General features: G+C 43.1%; 3 protein-coding genes across 3 annotated transcripts; 1 reads left to right on the plus strand and 2 right to left on the minus strand.

Annotated features, from left to right (window-relative positions):
* Positions 1-723: 723 nt before the first annotated feature.
* Positions 724-3,690, minus strand: LOC133926495 (protein GET1-like). Its single transcript, XM_062372463.1, has 8 exons — positions 3,557-3,690; positions 3,236-3,491; positions 2,929-3,008; positions 2,764-2,834; positions 2,480-2,550; positions 2,305-2,386; positions 1,357-1,406; positions 724-1,062 (listed from the first exon to the last, which is right to left on the minus strand). The coding sequence occupies exons 2-8, from the start codon at positions 3,314-3,316 to the stop codon at positions 976-978; spliced, it is 522 nt and encodes a 173-aa protein (XP_062228447.1). The 5' UTR covers positions 3,317-3,491; positions 3,557-3,690; the 3' UTR covers positions 724-975.
* Positions 3,567-10,069, plus strand: LOC133926496 (uncharacterized). The gene is made up of 2 exons (XM_062372464.1): positions 3,567-3,714; positions 9,283-10,069. The coding sequence occupies exons 1-2, from the start codon at positions 3,567-3,569 to the stop codon at positions 9,420-9,422; spliced, it is 288 nt and encodes a 95-aa protein (XP_062228448.1). The 3' UTR covers positions 9,423-10,069.
* Positions 4,182-5,231, minus strand: LOC133926493 (uncharacterized). Its single transcript, XM_062372462.1, has 2 exons — positions 5,060-5,231; positions 4,182-4,970 (listed from the first exon to the last, which is right to left on the minus strand). Exons 1-2 carry the CDS (start codon positions 5,195-5,197, stop codon positions 4,482-4,484), a joined length of 627 nt encoding a protein of 208 aa, XP_062228446.1. The 5' UTR covers positions 5,198-5,231; the 3' UTR covers positions 4,182-4,481.
* Positions 10,070-25,325: the final 15,256 nt, after the last annotated feature.

The following is a 25,325-nucleotide window of genomic DNA, read 5'->3' on the forward strand; positions in this document are numbered from 1 at the left end:
GTGCGTGTGAGGCCAAGATTTGACCAGGTAAAACATGTGTTCAGTTAACCAATTGATTTTTTTGCCACTCTCAAAAAATAGCTTCGTTTATTTGCCACTCTAACATATAGTCATTGACTTAGATGATCCTACATTTCATTAACATGAATGACATCATAATCAAAGTATCAATCTTATAAGTCACAAATTATCAATGTATTCGGTTAAAATATGTATGCTTCGTCTGGGTCTGCGGCTTGAGCTTGCGAAAGTTAGGTAAATCTGTAGCGACTTGTTTCATACATAAGACAATTCCAGTCTATATTGTGTTCTCTCACATATTAACTTTTCCTAAAGGGAATTACAGTTCATCACTTTGTCTTCATGATCCTAGACCGATAATTCTTCTTGAAAAACTTTGCAGTGCTTGGTTATTACTTATTATTGTCATCTTCAAGTCTAAAAAACCAAGGGGTTGCAAGATGGAATCTCGTAAAAATCTCCAATAAACCCATCTGAATAGAAGTTTGTCCCTCATCAATAAATCGAGGGGAGGAATGACCTCTTTTACTTGGGTGAGTAATTTAGGACTAAACTTTCTATTACTAATGGGCCTGAAGGGCAATGCCTCGTGAGCCTTATTTAGGTTAAGTGTCCACACATTGGATGAATAAGTTAAGACTAAACTTTCTATCACTACGAGCTTGAAGGCCTATGCTCCATGGGTCTGATTTAGATTAAGTGTTCACACATATAGTCTTATAATGTGCCTATATTATAACATTAAACATATAATGGTATCTTTTTCAGCTGCAATTACAATAAACACTTTATGGCGTATCACATATGGGCATAAGAACAACAAAATTTTACAGCAAATGACAATGCAGGAAGCAATACTGCTGTTGCCAAAGTGCACACATATGGATACAGAGAGGGGCTATACAAAATTGTGAAATCAAAACACGAGAAGAAATAATAAGTTATAAAAAATAGCTAAGGATGCAGAAATATGGGTGCAAGTTTTTGACTCAGCAGCTTGCTGACAGGAAAGGTCAAAAATAGCCATGGAAGAATTCCAACCTGCACCATGCACAATGAAGAATTAGGGGACGATGCAACTTCCGTTTTTTTACTGCAAAAATATCCTGTGCTCATCTAGAAAATTATATAAAATGTTCGCAGATAACTAATTCACTAGGAAATTTGTGTCACAGCTAATCCAAGAGGGTTAATTCTAATTAGAAGTTAGTAATAAGAAATCACCATGTCTTATTTTCTCATTTGAGCTTCTAATAGGAGTGAACCCAAGAGAGGATTTTCACCAACCTATCTATATACATTGAGGCCCTTAAGTAAATGTTTGATGATACTTACCACAACACGACCTGTAGCAGCATCTACACCTCTCCAGGAAAACATTCTTCCTGTGAATAATTTAAAATCATTAACTATATAGTATGACAAATGACAACAAAAGGAAGATAAAAATAGAATTTTGTTCCCACAACCCAGACGAAGCAAGAACAACCTTGTAAGTACAAAGGATGTCAACATTCATTAATCAGAGAGATAACTATACCAAAATGTAACATCAGGGCATAACTACAGCAGTATAGCCTTATAACAATTATTCAGTCCTGATCTAGAAATTGATATCTGCATTGGCGATCCACCCAATGCCTAATTGTTCTCAGTGAAAAGAAAAGCCTTCCTCCTCGATTTTTTTTATGTGTTTAGAATTCTAATGACATTACTACGCTCATTTTAATAACTTATCAAGTCCACACAGTAAGTTACAGAAGTAGGTAAAGAGTGTCTTTAAGCAGATTCTTCCTGTACTGAAGGCATATTAATTCATTTGAATAGAACAAAATTATCCAATGAATGCTAACATTGTATGAAATTAAAAGAGTGAATTGCACAAAACTATATATATTGTCATTTATAACACAAAACTATAACTATTGTGCCTAGTATCACCAAGCTACAAGTATAGCTTTAATAGTTGTACTTTTGTGTTACAATCAAACTAACGGGGACACATCAATAGTTGTAGTTTTGTGTTACAAATGGTACAATATATGTAGTTTTGTGCTACAAATGGCACAATACTTGTAGCTTGGTGATACTAGGCACAATAGTTATAGTTTTGTGTTACAAATAGCACAACATATGTAGTTTTGTGCAATTCACTCAAATTAAAAAGATATGTTTTCCATTATAGACAAAGGGACTAATAGAGCGCAGTGAGCTAACATCAGCATTCAGGCAGGTTACAAGGCTTTGGAACAAGATGATAACTGAAAAATGGCATTAATGTACCGAAGGGCTGCAGAAGATGCTGGGGAACAGTAGTTACAGAAGTTCTCCAAAACCACAAAATGAGCACACCATAGATTAGAACCTAGCAGGTGAATTTGATGAGACAATCCTGAAATTACATATTCCAAATTGGCAAATAATAGAGAATAAAAACTACACACGAGGCGAGAAGTACCTTGGTGATTAGCAGAACTCTTCCATATTGGTCATATAAAGACTGGTTTCCTTTAATGTTCAGCACTTGTACTGTAAAGTGGGCAAAAGAAGAGAGTTTATGGAATTGGCAAATTTCCCAAGTAATGGGGTTTTCTTTGAAGTCAAAATCAGTATGTGCCTTCAAGATCAGTTAATATGGAAGGAATTATCACATTCCACAATGCCACTGCAAGGCGAACCGTACAAACAAAAACTGCAAAATTCAACTACTATGTGAAGCATATCCAAGAATTCAACTCTTACTTTTTGCCAGCTCCTTCTCTTTAGCAGCAGCCAGCCTCCTGAGCTTTGCCGCTTGCGCAAACGTTGAAGGCCTGCAAACACAAACAGGGACGGAATCAAAGTATCAGATAGGTTTGGAGAAAGACTATCAAATCACCCAGATACGGGAGAAGAGTAATTGCTTACGTGGACAAAGCACTAGCATCCTTGAGAAGTTGCGTGATCTCCAGCCGTAGTTTGAGATGTTCATCAGTAAACGATCCCCTCTGGAACATTAACCGATCACGAGTGAGGACAACATTACTGCAACAGGATTACAGGACTAACTGCAGAAAGTCGAAATAGTAGCACGTAGCAGATCCACTAATCATGGAGACAGCATCTTTTCCTTAAAGAGTGATTCATATACTCCTCAATTCACCCAAAATCGAATCTTTTCTTCCCAGAAGAATGATCTGGAACAAGAAACGAAAAGAACTTTCTTGGCACCGACCTTTCTGGCGAGATCGAGGACGCCGTCGAGCATCTGCAGCGCAGAGACGAGGAGGAAGACGAAGACGGCGGTCAGGGACATGGTCGCCGGTGGCGAGCGAGGCGGCGTGGCCGCGTGGGGGGCCGTGGTGGTGGATTGGTCCCGTCGGGTGGGTTCTGGTCTCCGTGTGGATAGAGCCCCCGACCGAGCCGGGTCTCTTGTGACGTTCTGGACAAATCCTGACCGTTGATTCCTCAGCCTCGTCTCAGATCAACGGCTGAAATAAATCCAAAACGATAGTTAACAGAGACCTAAGCAGAAAGGCCGAGGTGAGCCACAAACCCGAGAATCCATGGCGTTCTCGAGCCCGGAGGAGAAGAAGACGGCGTCGGAGATCGTCGCCGCGCTGGATCTGCAGCGCCACCCCGACGGCGGCTTCTACCTGGAGACCTTCCGCGACCCGGCCGTCTTCCTCCTCAAGTCCGCCCTCCCGCCCCTCTGTAAGCTTGGATCACTCACTGCAGCTTTTAGCGTTTCCCTATGTTTCTTGATCTCGTGTCTCCTCCGGCTAAGATCCAGCGCTAGTGACATAGCTGGAGATTTATGAACGGCAGAAGCAATGTCGACAGTGGCCTTTGTTGTAGGTAGTTTTAATCGGTGGCCGTTTCGTGAATTGGGGGTAGCAATTTGTTGATGGTGATTTGTTTCTGGAGCTCCATTCTCCCGTGTTGGTTTGATTAGAGATCCAGAAATAGTGTGGAAGTCTTGGAGAAATGGGTAAATGCATAAGGGGGTGATCATGAGATGTTAATAGCGCATTGAAATCCTCACAGTGGTGCACCCGAAGGAAGGCCACCAACCGAGCCTTTTGTTTGGCAATGAAACAGCTGCCGATTCGCAAATCTTAATTCTACACTCAGGGAGTCAAGATCCTCCAAAGTCTAAATTGATCAGGAAGTGCATACTGCTGTGCTGCTATTAGTTACAAGCATGGTTGTTACGGCGGTGTGGCGTGGCGCGGCGACCCACCACCTTCACAGCTTTACAGCGACATGACGCGTGGCGTGGCAACGTCATACACACGTGGCGAATAGAAACATTATAGTATAGGATATTAGCACAAAAGATAAATAGCAATGTAAATGTAGCACATAAGATAAATAGCAATGTAAATGTAGCACATAAGATAAATAGCAATGTAAATGTAGCACAAAAGACATAGCACTCTCTCATCAATCATCATACAAAGTTTCAAATCTCTCATCTCTCAAAAGTCATCCAATGCAAACTCATCGAAATCGTTTGAAGCATCCATGTTCTCCGCATCATCTTCAGTAGCATCCATTGATTTGTCACCAAAATCATCAACATCAACATCATTCACAATGATGTCTTCTTCCTTTCCTTCCTCCTCATCATCTTCAACCACTCTTGCTTCTTCAACCACTCTTGATATATGTCTTGCACGACGAGCGTAGGTCCTAGGAAGGTTACGACCTCGAAGCTCATGTGATGCACCAATTGCTTCATCAACTTGGTCCCATGTGATGTCCAAAGCACTAGAACATTGAGGTTGGGCCGTTGGATCAACCCATTCATTTTCCCAATCAAAGTCTTCCATAACCAAAGGATCATAGCTTTTACCCGCTTCCTCACGGCGTTTTTGGAACCTACTAGTCATTTTCCGATTGTAGGCAACATAAACCAAATCATTCAATCTTTTATGCTCTAGCCGGTTTCTCTTCTTTGTATGAATCTACAAGCAACCATAAAAGCAAGCGAAGTTAACAAAAATGTATTATTAATTTTGCTAATTGAAATGTGAAACTTGAGTACTTCACTTACAAATTCAAAAGTGCTCCAATTACGCTCACAACCAGATGATGAAGCACAAAGACTAACAATACGCTTCGCAAATCTTTGTAAGTCAATAGATCGGCCACCATACGCACGCCACCAATCAACTAAATTAACAATAAACATGCATATATTACGGGTTAAGGTGTAAATAACATGCTGTAATTAAAATTTAAAATCACTTATGAGGGTTCTTTGACTTCATAATTTGAAGGGCCATACAATTCTTGAAGATGCCTCCACGTTGATCTTCGTAGAGCATGGATTGTTCTTCAATTTTGTTTCGAAGGGTCTCATCTTCCACCATTCGTGCAAGCACATCATTGAAACAACCCCTTAGGTGCCCAACATAATTATCATTCTCCTTTTGGATGGCATAGAATTTTTCTGGGTTAAAAAAGAGGGCAGCACCATAGAGCGGGGTGTCCATTTGCCTATCCCAACGACCCTCAATAATTTGTAAGATATTATTGAGCAAGCTTCTCTTGTTTTCAGTACAGAATGCGGCCTTTATCCTCTCTTTTGCATGATTCATGAGAGAAGCAACCTCTGGCATGGCAGGTCTCTCATCACCATCAACCACCATCAACACAATGATAAGTGGTAGAGAAGCTCTAAGGCAATCCTCAACAGAATTCCAAAATTCCCTAGAACGCACAATATCATACACTTTTTTCCCGGCCTCTGTCTTTGCTAGTTTGCAACTCGTCCAATCATCAGAGGTAAACAAATATCTCAATGCATCTCTATACTTGTGCAAACTTTGTAAGGTGAGAAATGTGGTAGCAAACCGAGTTGCTGCTGGTCTCACAAGATCCCTACCACCTGTCTTCTCCCTCATTGCACTAAGAAGTCTTCCATACCTATAGATGAAAGTAGTGACATGACGGGCACGTGAGATAGGCTTCTTGAATGCCTTCAACTTTCCAACATCTTCCAACATAAGATCCAAGCAATATGCAGCACAAGGTGTCCAATAAAGCGTAGGAAACCTCTCCATGAGAAGCTTTCCCGCTGCCTTATAGTTAGCCCCATTGTCAGTGACAACTTGCACAACTTTATCAACGCCAATGTCGCTTATTCTCTTCTCTAACAAATCAGCTAGCATCACTTGATCATGAACTTCACTTGATGCATCAATCGACTCTAAGAAGAAAGTCCCCTCCGGACTATTGACTAGGAAGTTGATCAAATGGTGCCCTCTCCTATCTGTCCATCCATCTGACATTAATGTGCAACCATATTGCTTCCATGCATCCTCATGCCTCTTCCTCAAATCATCTGTTTCCTTAACAACCTTCTCGAGTAATGGCTCCCTAAGCTCATGGTAGGTAGGAGGCTTGTACCCAGAACCATATTGTGCAGTGGCTCTATAGCAATCTCAAATTGCCTAGAATTTACGGCATTGAATGGTATGCCACACTCATAAAAGAACCTGGCCCACTCCAAGTTGACAGCTTCTCTTTCTTCTTTTGTCCTCATGCTAGCTTGGATACTGATCTGAGAAGGACCCTTCGAATGTCTTTCTTCCACAACCTCTTTTGGAGTTCTCCTAAGCATTGAACCGACTGACTTTGTGTTGGGCTCTTTTGGTGCTCTGAACTTCAAAAAGCTAGATTGTTTCCTTTTGGCAGCTGTCCCTGAACTAGGATGCACAATGCTTCTAGAAGCATCTTGGGACTCCTCTGTCACATCAAGCATATCATCATCTTCTCCTTGAAGCTCTCCATCATCATCAAGCAGAAGTGGTCTCTTCTTGTTCTTCAAAGCAGCTTGCATCTCCTGAGCAATAGCTGGTGTGGTTTTGGCACACTTCAGAATATCTCCATAACCACCCACAAGATGCTCCTTGAGCCTTGTAATTTCTCCAGTTACAGTTCTATCACACAAGCAACACCGCAAGAGATCTCTATTACCAATAGTCGGCTAAAATGCATATTTCCATCCAGGATCATTTGACCTTCCTGGCTTGCGCTTTGGATCAGTCTTTGGATCATAATTTGATGCGGGGTCTGAGGCCTCCGCACTTCTAGTCCCTTGAGTAGCCATGTTCTGAAAACAAAGTGACAACAACTAAGAATTTCAGCAACTAGAGATAATTTCAGAAACATGAAGCAGGATCAGAATGTCTGACTCCATTGTTGTAATTTTATATGGTACCAGGTGCTCCTATGAAACAATTTAACACTTTATTTACGGAAACAAAACATAATTTGCAACCATTATGTCTCTGCGGAAACAAAACATAATTACACAGATTTCTAAGATAATATGTAGCCTCCACTATTTGAGACTTACAGATTCCATTGCTTTAGATTTTTCGCATTTGCCTGCTGGTGGAAATATTTTGCTGGTTCAGCTACTAGTGCAAACAAATTATTTGATCTTACTTCATAGTATCCTAAACATAATCAGTTGTAAGGGTGATTTGTGAATGGCTAAATGCACAAAACAGAGAGGGGGTGCGGCTGACCGGCCAAGCCCCAAGCATATCTTTGACACCAATTGCTTGAGTGACCGGCCATACAGGCCAACACATACCGGGGAGCACGGCGCACGGGAGCAGAGAGGGATGTGCAGCACTGCGGCGGCCCGGCGGAGGAGGAAGTGCAGCGGTCCGGCGGAGGAGGAAGTGCAGCACTGCAGCAGCCCGGCGGAGGAGGAGCTGCAGCGGCTCCCAGCGGAGGAACTGCAGCGGCTATGGCCCGGCGGAGGAGGCTGTGGCCCGGCGGAGGAGGTACTGCAGCGCCCCGCAGCGGCTGTGGCCCGACGGAGGAGGCTGTGGCCCGGCGGAGGAGCCTGTGGGCTTGTGCCCCGGCGGAGGAGGTACTGCAGCACCCCGGCAACCGAGGAACTGCAGCGGCCCGGCGGAGGAAGAAGATCCTGGCCGCTGCGCCCCGGCGGAGGAGGAAGATCCTGGCCGCTGCGCCCCGGCGGAGGAGGATGCGGCGTAGAGGAGCACCGGGCCAAGAAGGTGTTCTGTTCTGGACTTGACTCTTCTAAATATCTTATCCTCTCCTTTCGATTTACGGCGTCCGCCATATGCAACGTGACGCTACCGGACACCATAACGACGCCATAGCGACGCCATCCTTCTGTGGCGGATGCCATAGTTTTCGGCGGCATGGCGTCGCCGTGGCGAGGTACAAAATACCGCCACGCCGCCATAACGACGATATGGCGACGCCATGATAACCTTGGTTACAAGAGGGCCCCTGGCAGTTGTTTTATCTGCATGAGATGCTCATCCTAACCTTAAAACTCAACTCTGCCACCGTGTTACAGCGAAAATTCGGGTAGACTTTGGTAAGAGTAACAAGAACGTGGCCCAAATTTGGCATATAGCATCCATGTGGTTTTAGTGTATAGTCCCTAACTTATCTGATTTCCTAGACCCTAAACTGGAAAGTCAATAAATGCTTGGATTCTCAGCATATATTGGTAAGTGGTAACCATCTCCAGTGCTAGATTTTTTAAACTTGATGTCAGGACGTTTTTCTAGCTTTTGTGGTGCTGTTTTCTCTTTTCAGTCAAGAGGATAATACCTATGGTCATTTTCAATCCATAGCAGCAATTTTGTGACCTGGTGACTTGGCCTAGCTTGCCTAAATAGCTATCACTTGGTCCCTTGATGTTACATGTAGATCTTACTAGCTCTGCTTAGCCAATAATACACTTGATGCTACATGCAGGTCTTATTGGGCTGTAAGTCTGCTGTAACGTTTTAGTTTGGGATATGACTCTGTTATACACATCAGCATTCAAAGAATTTGAAATCCCTGTGCATATAAACACCTCTTTTCATGCCACGATACACTATGAATCAGCTTGCTCAGCTCAGATGAGCTGTGACACCTTAAACTGGAGTTATTAAACACACAGAACACTAAAGAAGATGATTTGCTGGAAGCCTGGCACCCTCATGCCCATACTGCATCATATCTTTCTGCATAATTATCAACACATTGTCAGGTATCAGGCACTGCAAACTTCCCTACTTGAGCGTTATAATAGTAAAGTTTGCTCATAACTTTGGAGTTCTCATAAGTCATAATGTAAATACTTTTATGATATATGGAAGCTAATATTAATTTGTAACAAAGAACATTATCTCTTGACCCCTTGGTTGTGCCTAGACATCTGATGAATAGCTTGGATTAAGCAACAGTGTTTTTTCCTAATTCGTTAATATTGTGTTTGCTTCCTTGTAGATAATGTGGACCGTGCTGTGAGCAGCGCCATCTACTTCCTGCTGCCTGCTGGGGAAATTGCTTGGTTGCACCGCATCCCTTGTGCTGAAACATGTCACTACTACATAGGAGAAGCTCTGACAGTCTGCAAACTTATCTGACAAATGAGATGTCTGATTCTTTAAGAACACTGCTCAGAGCATCTGTTCATCCAGGTGTTTGAGGTGCATGATGATGGACAAATCAAGATGACAGTCGGTGGTCCTGATATACGACATAGCCAGAGACCACAATACACGGTTCCTCCAAATGTATGGTTCGGGCCTTCTTGACCTGCGGCATCGAGTCCTTTACCGCAGATGGGAGTGTGTTTGTCAAGACTCCTGGAAGAGACCCGGCACTCATTATTTGTTCGTTGGTGTGACCTGTGTGCCCCGGCATTCCAGTTTGAGGACAATGAACTAGCAACATGTGAGAACATGAAAGCATTGGCTCAACACGTGAGAACATGAAAGCATTGGCTCCTAGGGCTGAAGCTTTCATCAATTTCCTTGTACCACCTTATATGGCCCTACCAGTGCAAGTAGCTTGCTCTACTGAAAATCGTTGTATGATATGAAATACTTTTATAACTCGCAAAACCAGTTTAGTACGGAAGTCGATGTTGCTCTTATGCTTTAGTCCTAAAGCCTGGGTGTTGCCGTGTGGTTTGTTACATACTCTCTGGATGATTTCAGTTGCTGAGAAGCCAGGCAAGTTGTACAGGAAACATCATAGTTTGATAAGCTCTATCCATGCAGGTTACACTCCCATCTCATCGTATCAAAATTATCCATTGATAATCTTTACTGCAGTTCTTGTTTGTTGCTCTAACCGTAAACTGAAGCTAACATAGCAGCATTGGAATGTAACATGCCGTGATAATTCTCCAATTTCAGGTACTGATCAGCTGTCGGATACATAAGTAGCTCAAAACCTTATGTACCTGATTTAGGTAAGATCAGGATGAAACCAAGTCATAAGAGATCACGCAAATTGCAAAGGGAATGTAAGTGATCATTCAGCAGATGATACCTAGGAAGAGCCCTGCTGGTCTACCAGTCACATCTTGGTTCCATTACTTAGTGATTGCTATTGCTACCAAGCAGTGACACTGCTTAAATCCAATGATCCAAAATTCGTTAGAAATCCTCAAATGTAGTTGATTGATACATGGATAATCCCTCTCTTGAAAAAAACTCATCACAATGGAAATGTTTTACTTGTCATGGAAGGTCGCTCGAGTCATATAAGACCAGTTCATCCATGCACGATAAAAAAAGAACGAACCTAAGCATGCACGCAGTACCTGACTCGTTGACCGGCGTCAACGTCATGTGAGGGGAGTGACGGATGGCCCGCCCTGAATGGTCCAAAGATGTTTCGATCTTACCAAACTTTAAAACTTTCATCGTTAATAATTTTTAAAATATTTAGTTTAGAACTATAAAAATTATACATATTTTGTCTTTAAAAATACTTTTTATAGTATTATGTTTTTATTAATATTATAATAGCAAAAATATATTTTTCACATCCATTTGATACAGCTTGAAATTATGATGAGTAGCATAGACAAGTAATATTTGAATAGATTCAAGCCTAGTTACAGGAGCATAAGTCTCACAAAAATCCAAACATTCGATTTGTGTGAAGCCTTGAGCAACCAACATTGCCTTATTTTTTTGTTACGATCCTATTCTCATCTTGCTTATTGCGAAAGACCCATTTGGTGCCAATAATATTTTTATTGGGTCTTTCCACCAATTACCATACTTCATTTCTTTTGAAGTTGTTGAACTCTTCTTGCATGGCCATCATCCAATCCGGATCACCAAGTGCTTCTTCCACCTTCAAGGGTTTCAAAGAGGAAACAAAAGAGCAGTATTCACAAAAATTTACAATTCTAGAATGAGTAGTTACCCCCTTTTGTATATCATCAAGGATATTATCCACCGGGTGATCTCCTTGGATGCTTTGATGAACTCTTTGATGTGGCACTTGGGATTGAGGTTGAATCGCTTCCACTTCATCTTCATCAAGGAACTTGTTAGTCGTCATTAATTTGATCTTGATCTTGAATAGATGTTGATGTCTCTACTTGAGTTGATGAAGATGGTTGAGCTTTATCATTGTGATCTATTTTTTGCTTTTGGGGTTCTTGAGGCTTGATTTCACCGATTGCCATCTTCTTGCTTCGCTTGAAATTTCTTCATCACCTAAAATACTAAGATCAACTTGCTCCACTTGGGAGCTATTAGATTTATCAAATATCATGTCACGCGCGATTTCAACACAACCGGAGGTTTTGTTGAAGACACGGTAAACGTAGGCATTTGATCCATAACAAAGCATAAAACCTTCATCTACTTTAGGAGCAAATTTAGAACTTTTAATCTTTTTATTTAGAATAAAGCATTTGCTACCAAAGACTCTAAAATAAGACATATTAGACTTGGTACCAGTTAGAAGCTCATAGGCGGTCTTTTTTAAAATCTTGTGAAGGTATAAACGATTAATGGCATGGCATGAGGTATTGACGGCCTTTCGCCCAAAATTGATCCGAGATCTTGTACTCATCAAGCATTGTCCTTGCTGACTCTATGGGAGTCCTATTTTTTCTCTCGACAACCTCATTTTGTTGAGGGGAGTAGGGTGCCGAGAACTCATGCTTGATCCCTTCTTCATCAAGAAATTCTTCAACTTGCGTATTCTTGAATTCACTTCCGTTATCGCTTCTCACCCTTTTGATCTTCATGTCAAACTCGTTTTGAGCTCTTCTCACGAATTTCTTAAATATGATTTGTGTTTCACTCTTATCATGCAAAAAGAATACCCAAGTGAAACGAGAATAATCATTAACAATAATCAAGCCATATTTGTTACCATTAATACTTATGTAGGCAATTGGTTCAAATAAATCCATGTGTAGAAGTTCCAATGCCCTTGTGGTTGTCATTACATTCTTGGCGGGATGAGGAGCTCCATTTTGCTTTTTCGCTTAACAAGCGCTGCAAATTCTTTCTTTCTCAAAAGAAACATTTGTTAGTCCTAAGATGTGCTCCCGCTTTAGAAGTTTAGACAAATTTCTTATACCAACATAGGCTAGTCGGCGATGCCAAAGCTAACCCATGCTAGGCTTAGCAATCAAGCAAGTTTTAGGCCTCACTTCATCCGTTGAAAAATCAACAAGATAAAGTTTACCCTTCAACCTACCGGTGAAAGCTATTGAAGCGTCATCCCTTTTAGAGACAGTCACACCCTCATTAGTAAAAAAAAAAAACAATTATATCCCATTTCACAAAGTTGTGATAAAGACAATAAATTGTAAGTAAGAGATTTAACTACCAAAACATTTGAAATGAAATGATCATTTGAGATAGCAATTTTACCTAAACCAATTACCTCTCCTTTTCCATCATCACCAAATATGATATTTTCTTGTGGTCGTCCATCTTCTTTAAATTATGAGAACATACTCTTTTCTCCGGTCATATGATTTGTGCAACCACTACCAAGCACCCAACTTGATCCACCGGAGGAGTATGCCTACAAAACAATTTTAAGATTTTGTTTTAGGTATCCAAATTTGTTTGGGTCCTTTCATGTTAGTGACAAGTACTTTTGGTACTCACATACTCCTTTTCACAACTCTATCTTTTGTGCGGGCACCAACATATAGAGCAACCACTTTACCACGGTGGTTCCTCTTGAGCATATAAGAATCATAAAAAGTAGATTGTGGAGCATGGGTCTTAGGTTGCTTTGCTTGAGAGATATGATCAACTTGCTTGCCTCCCTTGATAAACTTGAGGCACTCCTTGCCATTGATTACCACACGCTCATTTATCTTGCTTGTATGCATATCAAACCCAAGGTCTCTCTTTTGCTTGTTGTCCTTGATCTCAATGGTCTTGTATAGTGCATCTTTGGATATGTATGTTTTGATGCATCCATACTTAACCAATGAGTTTAACCTCTCATTTTCCTTTTGTAATGCTTTCAAAGATTCGATATTAGTAGTACAAACATTTATATCAACATTGTAGCACCGAGAGCAACCATTACTAGTGGAGGCACTAGAGAGTAAGTTTGCATCAATAGAGATGGATGTGCTATTCTTAAGAGTATTAATTTGCATTTCAAGAGTCTTATGAGTTTCATCCAAATATGATAGTTTCTCTTGAAGTGTAGAATTTTTTACTCTCAAGACTAGTAATAGAGGCATTGGCCAAATCAAGACATTTAGTCAATTTCTCAACCTTTTCCTTCTTTTTAGCAAGGATCTCCTCAAGTTCAAGGTTTCTCTTCTTTTCAAGGATGAGCAAGTCCTCTTGCTTCTTGAGGATCTCCTTTTGACTCTCTATCATTTCCATGAGCTCTTTTATTTTAGATATGATATTTTTGCTAAGACCTTTAAACATGCTTTCACAACCACCATAACTATCACTATCACTATCACTATCTAGGAGCTTGGGTTGTGATTTTACCTTGCGCCCTTTCACCATTAGACACTTGGGTGTATCGTCGTCGCTCATGTCACCAAAAAGTGACTTTGTCGGTGTAGAGGCACGGATGGTGATGGTTGCGACTCCTTTATCATCGGAATCCCACTCATCTCCGATGTGAGCTTGACCCGAGTATTTCTTCTTGTGGGTCTTGTATTTGTCCTTCTTGAAGGTCTTGTTCTTCTTTTCTTCCTTGTCCTTATTTTTCTTGTTAGGACACTCGGCGATGAAGTGACCATCACCACACTTATAGCACGCCCTCTTGGATGTTCTTTTCTTGGGAATGTCTTTCTTGTACTTGCTATAGCCACCCTTCTTCATAATTTTTTTGAATTTTCTTACAAAGAATGCTATTTGTTCATCATCCGAGTCTTCATCTTCACTTGAACTTGATTGTTCCATTTGCTTGCTCTTCCTTGCCTTGAATGCTACTTCTTTGTTCTTGGAGGTTCAGCTTTACTTTGCAAGATTTTTACTTCATTGGCTTCCTCCATATACGTCACTTGGTGTTTGAGCCTCTTGTAGTCCCTTCTTTCTCGGATGAGTGTGACCAAGGTGGGATTTTTTGGTGCAAAGGCTCTAAGCAATCTCCTCACCATCTTGTGATCATTGAGCTCTTCACTTCCAAGCCCTCTTATCTTGTTTACTAATACTATCATTCGGTCATACATGGCTTGAGGGGTTTCACCGTCCTCCATAACGAATATTCCCAACTTTCCTTCAAGTAATTCTATCTTGGACTTTCTCACACTTGTGGTGCCTTCATGGGAGACTTGGAGTGTATCCTAAATTTCTTTAGCCTCATCAAGCCTATCCACCTTGTTGAATTCCTCGGGGCTTAAGACACTAAGGAGAACGCTTGTTGCTTGAGCATTTAGATGGATTGCTTGCTCTTGTTCAGGTGTGAGTTCAATGTCTGCCGCCGGAAAGTCAAGACCTACACACACGATCTTCCAAATGCTCAGATGGAGCGAGATTAAATGCCTCTTAATCTTGTGCCTCCAAGCGGCGTAATGTGTGCCATAAAAAAATGGCTCACGCCCGAAAGGCACAGAGATGAAGTTGTTAGAAGGTGAATTCAATTTGCTATAATCAAAATTAAATTAAACTCCCCTTCTATCTTTGGAGCCACCAGCTGTTGAAGCATCACCCGAATCCATTGTCCTTCTTGAGCCACCACCTGAAGTTTCACCTTTCGGACTCTTCGGGCTTTTCTCTCCAGATGCCGACATTTTCAAATCCTTCAAGCGGTGAAGTCTTGTAGGAGGTTAGGCTCTGATACCAATTGAAATGTACGAGATGTCGCCTAGAGGGGGGTGAATAAGATTCCTGAAATTTAAAAACTTGACAGTGAATTACTGGATCCGGATACTTTGGGTTAACCGAAGACTCCGGGTTATACAGAACCCGGATACTCCGGCCTTATCTGGATGGTCCGGATTATACAGGAAAATAAAACTAAAGAACTGTTGAGTAAATCTAAGTGATTCTAAAGGTTACCACTGGTTTTAAAGAAGGTTTAAGTACCTTATCACCAACACCCTACAGTCACAAGCACATAAACAAGTAGATCGGGGAAATCCTCAAATATTAACTAAAACAAGTAAATGTGCAACAAAATGAAGTGGACAAGAATTTGTTTCCGAAGTTCGACTACTTCACATAGAGGTGCCTACGTCTCCATTGAGGAGCTCACAAAGAGCTAGGTCTTTTCCAACCCTTTCCTCTCCCAAGCGACCACAAAGATCAAGCGAGGGTTTTTATTCAAATCAACGACGGTAATACAAGCTTCTTGGGGCACTCCACAAATTTGGGTGCTCTCTGGGTGACGCCTTGCAGCTAGGAGCTCACAGCTCCAAGAGAAAAGAATGCGAATCAAAAACTTGTTGATGACCTCAAGTACTCAAGAGTGGATTTTTTGCTTTCTAGCACTCAAACTCATTTCCCAAAACCCAATCTCCAAATCTTGCACAAATTTGAGCTCTAGAGGAGTTAGGAGAGCTATTGAATGGCTTTGAAAGTATATGTCCACGAGTTGGTTCAGCAGCATCCCAACAAAGGGGGTGAGGGGTACTTATAGCTCACTTTAAAAAACTAGCCGTTACAGTCTATTTTGAACTGATCCGAAGTATCCGGGTTCATCCGGAGACTTCGGGTAACACACGATGACTCAGGCAAATACACTGTTGTCGGAGGATTAACTCCTATCGCAGGGATCCCGAAAGATCCCTTTTTAGAGATTCAGCCGGGGGGATGATCCTGAATAAGTTCGTCGGAGAAATAAATGAAAGTGAACATAAATGCGACAGCCGGTGGTGGGGGATGATTGACCTAGCGCAAAGAGAAGTGAATGCACCGGAGTTTAGACAGGTTCGGGCCGCACGGGGGCGTAATACCCTACTCCTGTATGGATGCAATAACTGTCCTGAGGGAGGTCCCCTGAGGATGTATCTGGTTACAAGAATATAGTGTCTAACTAAGAGTTTGAGGCTCCTTGTTCTTCGGCCGGAGCTCTGCTCATGCTTGCTTGCAATGTCTTCGCCTGTTGGCTTGGTTCGTTGTGGGGTTCGTCTTCTTCGTTTGTTGTGTCTTTTTTGTCTACTTGGGCTTGAGGCCTTTCGCCCCTTTCTCTCTCTGTATGCCGATCCTTTTATGCACTCGCCGACCGCGACATACCCCGAACGGGAAGGAAGGGGCACAAGTTCCAAGACGCCACGACTGAGAAAGGCGTCATCATTTCCTCTGGGCGAAGTGACTGGAGCGGTGGAAAAAACGCGGCGCGCGTCCGGTCACTTGTCACTGTGGGCGCCCTGGCGACGGGCACCGTTGAGAGGGCCCACCGGGCAGCCACAGAGGCACCCGGCGTGCCCGCCCTGTCTTGTTCCTCTGCCACGGCAGGACGGCAGGTGGAACGCCTTGATCCTGGCGATATTATCCTGAGACACACCAGATGATACGGGACGGGACCCATGCAATTAATGGCCCCACGCCTCTCTGCCAAAGCATGGCAGGGACTGACACTACGGCGGGAGCAGTTGGGGATGTCAGGCCGCGCATACCCATTAAATGCGGCCTCGGACCTCTGACTGGCTGACACCTCATCGGCGGGCCCCTCAGGGGCCTTTCTGGGTCGTCGGGGCACCGAGTGCTCGGGGGTACTGTTTACCTCCCCGAACACTCTCTCCCGAGCACTCTCGCATGAACCTTCGGGGAACCGAGTGCTCGGGGGCTACCACGTGCAACCCCGAGCACTCTCTCCCGAGCACTTTTGCACTGACCCTCGGGGAACTGGGCGCTCGGGGGCTGCCGCACGCAGCCCCCCCGAGCGCTCTCTCCCGGGACTTAGCTCTTCTGATCATCGGGGGACTAGGGTGCTCGGGGGTGACCGGGCACCTCCCCGAGCACTTTCTTCCCGGTACTTGGACTCTGCGGGTCATCGGGGAACTGGGGTGCTCGGGGACCAGAGGCTGTGGCCCCGAGCACCTTCTCCCGGAACTTAGATTTTCCTCATCCCGCAGGAGGGACCTCGCGGGATGGTGACACGTGGTGGACGGCTGGCTTGGCCTCGGGACTCAGGGACCCCCGGTTCCTGATACACCGACAACTGTCCGGAGCCTCTCCGGAGGATCCAGAGACATCAGAACCCGGAGTATCCAGGCCAACCCGGAGACTCCGGGTTAAGCACTTAAGGCATACACGAGACTCTCTGGCGGAGTCTCACTCAGAGACTCCGGCCACAAACAGAACACCGGAGTATCCGGGCTAACCCAGAGACTCCGGGTTAAGCACACAAGGCTTACCCGAGACTCTCTAGCGGAGGCTCACTCAGAGGCTTCGGCCACAAACAGAACACCGGAGTATCCGAGTTCACCCGGAGACTCCGGGTTGAGTTTCTTAGACTCAAACCAAGACTCTCTGGTGGAGTCTCACTCAGAGACTCCGGCCAACTGGACAAAGTCTAGAGTATCTGGGTTCAGTCGGAGACTTTGGGCTCAGATAACAAAAAATATTTTCCGGTGTTTGTGAGTGATTGTGCCTCTCATCTTTTGGTTTTAAAAGGATATTTTGAGCACCGAGGTATTTTCAAAACTATCAACATGCATCCCTCTTGATAGTACGGCTATTCTTAACTCAAATTCAAAATAAAATAAATTTAAACCTATTGAGTAACTATAAACCGCTTCTCTTTTCTTTTTGAGGGACGCTAACATCTCTTATCTTAACCAATGGGACTTAAAACATGTTCATAACTTCAGCAAACCATTAGTCCCTTAATCGTTTTTCATCAATAAGCCAAAACCCACATAGGGGGAACTAGATGCACTTTCAGTATCAGTCAAACACTGGAGCAGCAAGGCAAGCATCTAAGCATATTACACATTTGTTTGAATTGAATGGAGTCTAAATTGATAAGTTGTCACTTATGTACATTTGCATGGTTAGTGAGTCGATATCGAGTTTATATGCGTAGAATCTATATTGAATTGTATTACCTCTACCTTGAGTTGTTTATTATATATATCCTTGTAGCTTTGTTGACCTTGTCGATGTCTAACTTAAGAGTTATTCGAAATGCTTAGCAATGCATAGGTCCCCAGTAGAAGTCGAGCGGTGGTGCAACTATTGTTCACGAGCTTAGGACTTACTTATTGTATACAAATGCAATGATAATGATGTGGGTTGTATGAGTTGTGAGTATGAGGTGAGATGTGAGCGGTGCTAGGGGTATCTTCTTCACCGGAGGAACCTGGATGCCATAGATCATTTGCATCGTTTAAGCACCGTCCGTTGTTGCAGTTAGCTCTAGCACTTTCCATACTAAACACATGTTGATCTAATGGTAGAAAAGCTGATTACCATAGGCCATGTTGACTCTTGCCATGCGTCCCTATGACACGTAAGAGGAAAAAAGAGAAAAGATGAAGCAAGGTGGTGGGAAGCCAGAGGTGTCCGGGACACGCTCTCGGTATCCCTGGTGCCATAAGGGCATATGCAAGTGGGTAGTTCTAGGTACGAGAAAGGTTGATACGAGTACCCCTTGTGTGGGTCTGTGTAGCCACTCAAGCCAAATGGTCCTCGAGTCGTGTGGGTAAAGTTGTACCTATTGTAGGGTGTAAGAACAATTTGAATTGTCGCACTCTCGGTCATGAGCATGGTTCTGTCCATTTACAACATTCATAGAGTTACGAATGTGGGATATGTGGTATGGTTGGATGAGATGGGTTTGAGATGATTCAATTTATAGTTATGTTCATGAGATGGTTCTATTTACGTTCATATGCAAGTCAAGAGTTACAGTGTAGAAAAGTATATGTGGTTAAGTATAGGTGCTCACATAGGTGTTAAGGTTGCTGACACATGTGAATTTACTTAACTTTGTGGCCTATTACTTGCTAATGACTCAATGTATAATCCTTGGAGTCGAGTTATTTATATGTATCCATTCTGGATTAAGTCTTGTGAGTACCTTCGTACTCACGCTGCTCTTTCAGGTTCTACCGGTGAAGAGGAGCTCATATTTGGCTACTTCACGTCCGTCGATGTAGGTGGCGGGAATGAGTAGTGCAAACTACTCATGTGGCGAGGCTTTTAGGTGGAGCTTAAGGGCATATGGCTTCACCTAGCTTTTGTTGGTTTATAGATGTTAATCTTCCGCTGCGTAGTTTCTAGTTTTGGTTAGGAGCTGAACTGTTCTTTATCCTCGTAGCTTCCTTTTGTTGTAAATTGTTTAAATAGTTAAATACTTAAGAACTTGTAATATAATTTAATTACTCGCTCTTTATTAAGCTTTGTTGTAATGTTATATGTTTGAAAGGCATGTGTTCCAATCTTGGGCACAAAACATGTGCTAGGACTACCGGGATTGGATTCTGGTTAATCGTTGTGGATGTGATTATGTTAACGATTATTCCTGATAATTAATTAGAATATAATTCGGACAGTTCTTCACAGCATGGTATCAGAGCTTGGTTTAATGAAGTAGCCTAAAAATACTTAAGATGTGTTTTAGTAAGGTGTCAAATCTATTAAGGTAACCCACTAAAGTTTCTTTTTACTCCTTCATGCTAATATGTATAAATTGCTATACTATGCCTCTAAGTGTAATGTATGGTTGGGTGCTTCTTTTAATTTTTTTTTCCCGCATTGTGATGTCTTTGTGAATCATGTTGCATCAACAAGAATGGTAAGGAACACATCCCAATGGTGGTAAATATCAGTTGCTCAACCAGTGCGAGGCAGAGGCTTGGTGTGTCCCGTATGGTGATGGTACAGGAAGTGAATACATTAGCAATAACATATGAACATCCACCATACGATGCTTGTTACGGTCATCTACCCATGTGGCGATTACATGGGGTGTCCCGTAATGCGACGGTATGGGAAGTGAATACGTTCACAACAACGTATGAAATGTCACTTGTGCGGTGATATGCACAAGCACCGTTCATGCAAGAAATAGAAGGTAGTGCGGAGGGTGATGATTGATAGTCATGGTGTATATAAATACCTATAATCTTGATGTTTGTTGCAGGGAGATTTGTTCAAAAAAAATGTATAGAAAGGGATCGAGCATGCCATCATTTCCCTATTGCTCTTATAGCATGCATTTTTTTCAAAAATATGTGATTGTATGGACCCAAGCAAGTAATATCTGGCATAGCATGATAGCATGAGTCAGAATTTGACCTTTCCCTCTTTCATCTTATCGCCACAACACTTTGTGATGAATTCCAAAGGCTTGGACTCGAAATAGTCCTGGTGGGATTTCTTGCAAACTTGGAGATCAAATCCACCCTCTTGGATGAGATCAAGGAAGCTCAAAAGGATGACAAGGGCATGGTCCGAATCCGAGAGAAAATGAAGGAAGACAAGGACACATGTTTTTTTTGAAGATGATCAGGGTGTCCTATAGTTTGAGAAGATACTAGTTGTTCTGAAGGTTGAGGCACTGAGGAAGAAGATTCTGGATGAAGCTCATAATTATTTGTTGTCTATTCATCCGGGAAGCACCAAGATGTACCAAGACCTCAAGTCAAGATTTTGGTGGACTCACATGAAGTGAGAAATCACTCAATATGATACGAAGTGTGATGTCTACCAAAGAGTGAAGGTCGAGCACCTTAAGCCGGCCGGCATGCTCCAACCTTTGCCTATTCCCTCCTGAAAGTGGGAGGAGATCAGAATGGACTTTATTACCCGATTGCCGAAGACCTCTCAAGGATATAACTCAATTTGGGTCATTGTGGACCGGTTGATAAAGTCTGCTCATTTCTTTCCTGTCAAGACCACATATTCAGTCAAGCAATATGCAGAGTTGTACCTCACTCGGATCATTTGCCTTCATGGGATTTCTGGAAGAGCCTTCACGAAGCCATAGGAACTGAGATCTTCCATAGCACCACCTACCACCCTGAAACTGATGGTCAAATCAAGAGGGTGAATCAGGTGGACAAATTTCATAGCCATGCAGCCGTCCAATCAGCGCATATCTTTGGCGGAGTTCCGCGAAGCTTTCAACACCTACCACATCCGTACAAGTGTGATGGATATCAAGAGGCGGGAATTCATGAATCTTAAGCAAAGGGGCAAGTCCGTAATGGACTATGGGCGGGATTTCAATTATCTGGCTCAATATGCCCCTGAGGAGGTCAATACCGACAGCAAGAAATATGATCGTTTCCTAAATGGGCACAACAAGAAACATGATCGTTTCCTAAATGGGATGTCAAGCAAGATGCAAGATAAACTTTTGGCTTGTGAGTTCACCAATTTCAACAAACTAGTAAACACGGCCATCACGGTGGAGCACAATATGAAGAACCACCAAGAGGAGAAGAAGCACAAGGGAGCTCTGCTTCCTCCGGTAGGCGATAGATCGCAACATCCACACACGAGTTTTCCTACTCCATCCCATGCACCATCTTAGGCTCCTCCCCAGCCTATGTGGATTATTCGATGCCCTCCTCCTGCTCCTCAAGGACAACCGCAATGGCTCGCCAGAAATCAAGTCAACCCGGACAGTGGCCCAAGGGGCCCATGCTACAATTGTGGTTGTACCAAACAAATTGCTCGAGAGTGTCGTTTCCCCAAGCAAGGTGGAATGGAGAATGCCCCGAGGCAACCAATGCCACCTCCAGTATAGCCACCACACCAAGCACCTAGGAATACTCAGGCCCCGAAGAGTGCTCGGGTTAGTCACATCACCGTCGAAGATGCTCAAGAGGATGACCGCACCCTTTTGGGTATGTTGTTCGTGAACTCTCATTCCGTAACCGTACTTGTTTTTTCGGATCTCATTCTTTTATCAAGAACGAGTACATCATGCATCATAGTCATCTCACCCACACCACTCCTTTGATAGGAATCTTGTATTCCTATTTTTCTTATATATGTACACAATCACCATCAAGTAACCGAGGAGACAACCCTCACCTTTGATCTCTCATGGATATATGTAGAATGGTTACTTTATCATGTCAGTGAACTAAGATGAGAAAGGATGATGGCACCTTCATCCCTCCCACCACACCCATTTGTTAAAGGATTTACTTGTGTAGGTGAACGTGGCACTAAGAACCCTAGGGTCATGTCATCATTTCGATGCCTTGTGCCTTGTTGTTCCATTCCTCGAACTCCTAATTTCCTTGAAAACTCTTCCCGAACCTCACCTGAATCTTGAGATGAGATTCTTTTAAGGGGGGAGTTTTGTGATAGCCCAAAATCTTTAATAAGGTAATTAAGCATTCATGAGCATCATTAGTATCATAATTGAAGTTTTGAGCAACTAATTAATGCAATTGAAAAATAAACTAGAGTTGTTAAAATTAATTTTAAGTGATGCCTTGTAAAGGAACTCACAAAATCACCGTGTAACATAGGGCCATCCCCTCTCTCCTTTAAGTTCATGGGCCCACTGGTCATCCCCTCTCTCCTTTGTCCCACCTGAGCGACTTCGAGAGAGGCGGCCACCGGTTTTGTTGACTTCCGCGGCCAAGCCACGTCTTTGGCCATTGAGGCAAGCCTTTGAACTTCGCATGGGTTAAGTCAACGCCCTTATCTCACCCCTCGGTCTCTGTCTCCCTCTCTCGGCTTCACTCTCTCTCTCTCAGCCTGCAAGCCCACAAAGTAGAGCGTAGCACAGCTCAAGTGCGCCACCGGCCAAGTCCACCATGCCCGAGCGCTAATCCCTCAAGCCCAAGCCCTGGAAGGTAAGGAGCAAGGCCGCCACCATTCACCGAGCTTCCTCCCGCACGAAGCCCCACCTTTCATGACCGGATTTTGTGTGCCCGTGTCTTATTCCTCTTATGCAGTGGTCCTTCCGTTGCTCACCGTCGACTCGCCAAACCGCAGCCTCTCCGTCCAATCCAAACCCATAGTGAGATTCCCCGAACTCCTCCTCTCTTGTGCACGTGCTTGTTTTGTTTTAGTCCATCACCGACGCTGTAGTCCACGGTGGCCGAGCCGCAGCCGCCTCCCCACGCATGTTGCTGGTCAAGCTGCAGACGGGCCCATCGGCTAATAGCCACGGCGTTGAGTTTGTTGGCACATGTAGAAGTTATAGGTGTCCTTGCTCAGGCCGATTTCGTCGCTGGTTCGCCGCGCCACTGTGGCTGCGTGGGCAACAGTGGGCGTGGGTCGATTTTGACCTAGGTCAAACTAGCCAGGCCCGCTGTCAGCCTCGGTGGCTAGCTTACCACCGGTGCAAGATGTTTTGGGACATTTTAATATTTGGTTAAATTGAAAAATGCGAGATAGATTTATTTTCGCATTGTTAATTCGGATAAAACTTGTAAAATGCATAGAAATTTGTCGTAGATGCATGTGATAAGGAGTCGACATCAAGAATTGGGTAGATCCTATTTGTTGCATCGTACCTACCTTGATGAAGTTGTTAATCCTCATCCTTGTAACTTGGGTATTTTCATGACATGGTCCAACTTTAAAATGATGCGGTAATTTCTTAGGCTTGCATAGGTCATCGGTAAAAGTCAAGCGATGGATGTCACCGTCGTTCGCGAGCTGCAGGAATTTCAACTACACTTACAAAGGAATGATAAGTTGAGATGATGAGTTGGAAAAAAAATTTGAGACGAGATGTGTGCAGGTGCTAGGGACAGTTCGGGAGAAGAGACCCGGGTGTCATAGACTGCTTGCATCATTTGAGCACCGTCTGTGGTGTCACTTGGCTTATGCACTTTCCACACTTCCACATGTTGATCTAATGGTAAGATAAGACGATTATCGTATGTCGTGCTGACGCTTGACTTGCGACCTTATGACGTGAAGAAAAAGTATGAGGAGATGCAAGGTGGCGGAGAGCCAAAGGTGTTTAGGACACTCTCGTGGTAACCCTGGTACCATAGAGGTATGTGAAAGTGGGTGGTTTCAGGTATGAGAAATGTTGTCTCGGGGGCTAAGAGGATGGACCCGAGTCATGTGGGTAAAGATGTACTCCCCATCAGGGTGTAAGAACAATTCAAATTGACGTGCTCTAGGTTATGAGCATGGTTATATCCATTTGGGAACATCGTAGATTTTTCGATTTAGTTTAGGAAAAAGAAATGGAAAGTATGTGTGCTTTTGGGAGAAGCATGTGTTGATACGTATTTGAGATAAGCAAGTTTACTTTATTAAAGATGTATATTGTTAGTCAATGCTAGTTGTTCATGTCAGATTATTGGTTAAAGTATTTTTCACTGAGTCAACTTAACTTTGTGGCCATTAACTTGCTACTCAACTCAATGCATTATCCGTGGAGTTAGGATAGTGTATATCCATATTATATAAGTCTTGCTAGTATCTTCATACTCAGGGTGCTGCCTTTAAGTTGATACAGGTAATGAAGAATTGGTTTACAATTACTTTTATTGTGATGGTGCTAGAGATAGCCAGGAGTAGAGATCGATTGTCCGAGTTAGTCCTGGTGGTGCCTTATGTGCAATGGTGCCACTTGTCTTTTCTTTTAATTATCTCTTTCTGCAGTGTTATGGAACCTCTGATCTAAGTAGAAACTGGAATTTGGAACAAGGTCTGTAATAAATGTTAAAACTTTTGTACTCTGTTCATATCTCATGATGAAACTATATTGTAAACGGTATATGCTGTGATCTCGGGCTTTACTGAGCATATATCGGGATTACCATAATTACTTCCGTTTTAATCAACTTAATTATTGATTAAGCCAGGTGTAATTTGGTCGGGTCTAACACTTTCACCGAGTTCTCCTATAACAACAGTTATCAGTCAAGCATTGACATGTCACCATTTGAAGCATTCTATGGTCAAAGATGTCGAACGCTGTTGAATTGGTTCAAATCTGGCGAAATGGTTTTCTAGGCCCGGATTTGGTCAACAAGGTAGAAGAGCATGTTCTGACTATTCGGAAGTGTCTCCTCACGGCTCAGTTCCGACATAAGAGCTATGCAAATCGCCGCTGATAAGAACTCGTGTTTGATATTGGGGACTTTGTATAGTCAGGGGGAAGCTAGCACCCTGATATGTGGGACCTTTTCAAAT

This window comes from Phragmites australis, chromosome 8 (genome assembly GCF_958298935.1).
Source record: "Phragmites australis chromosome 8, lpPhrAust1.1, whole genome shotgun sequence".
In the NCBI taxonomy this organism is placed as follows: domain Eukaryota; kingdom Viridiplantae; phylum Streptophyta; class Magnoliopsida; order Poales; family Poaceae; genus Phragmites; species Phragmites australis.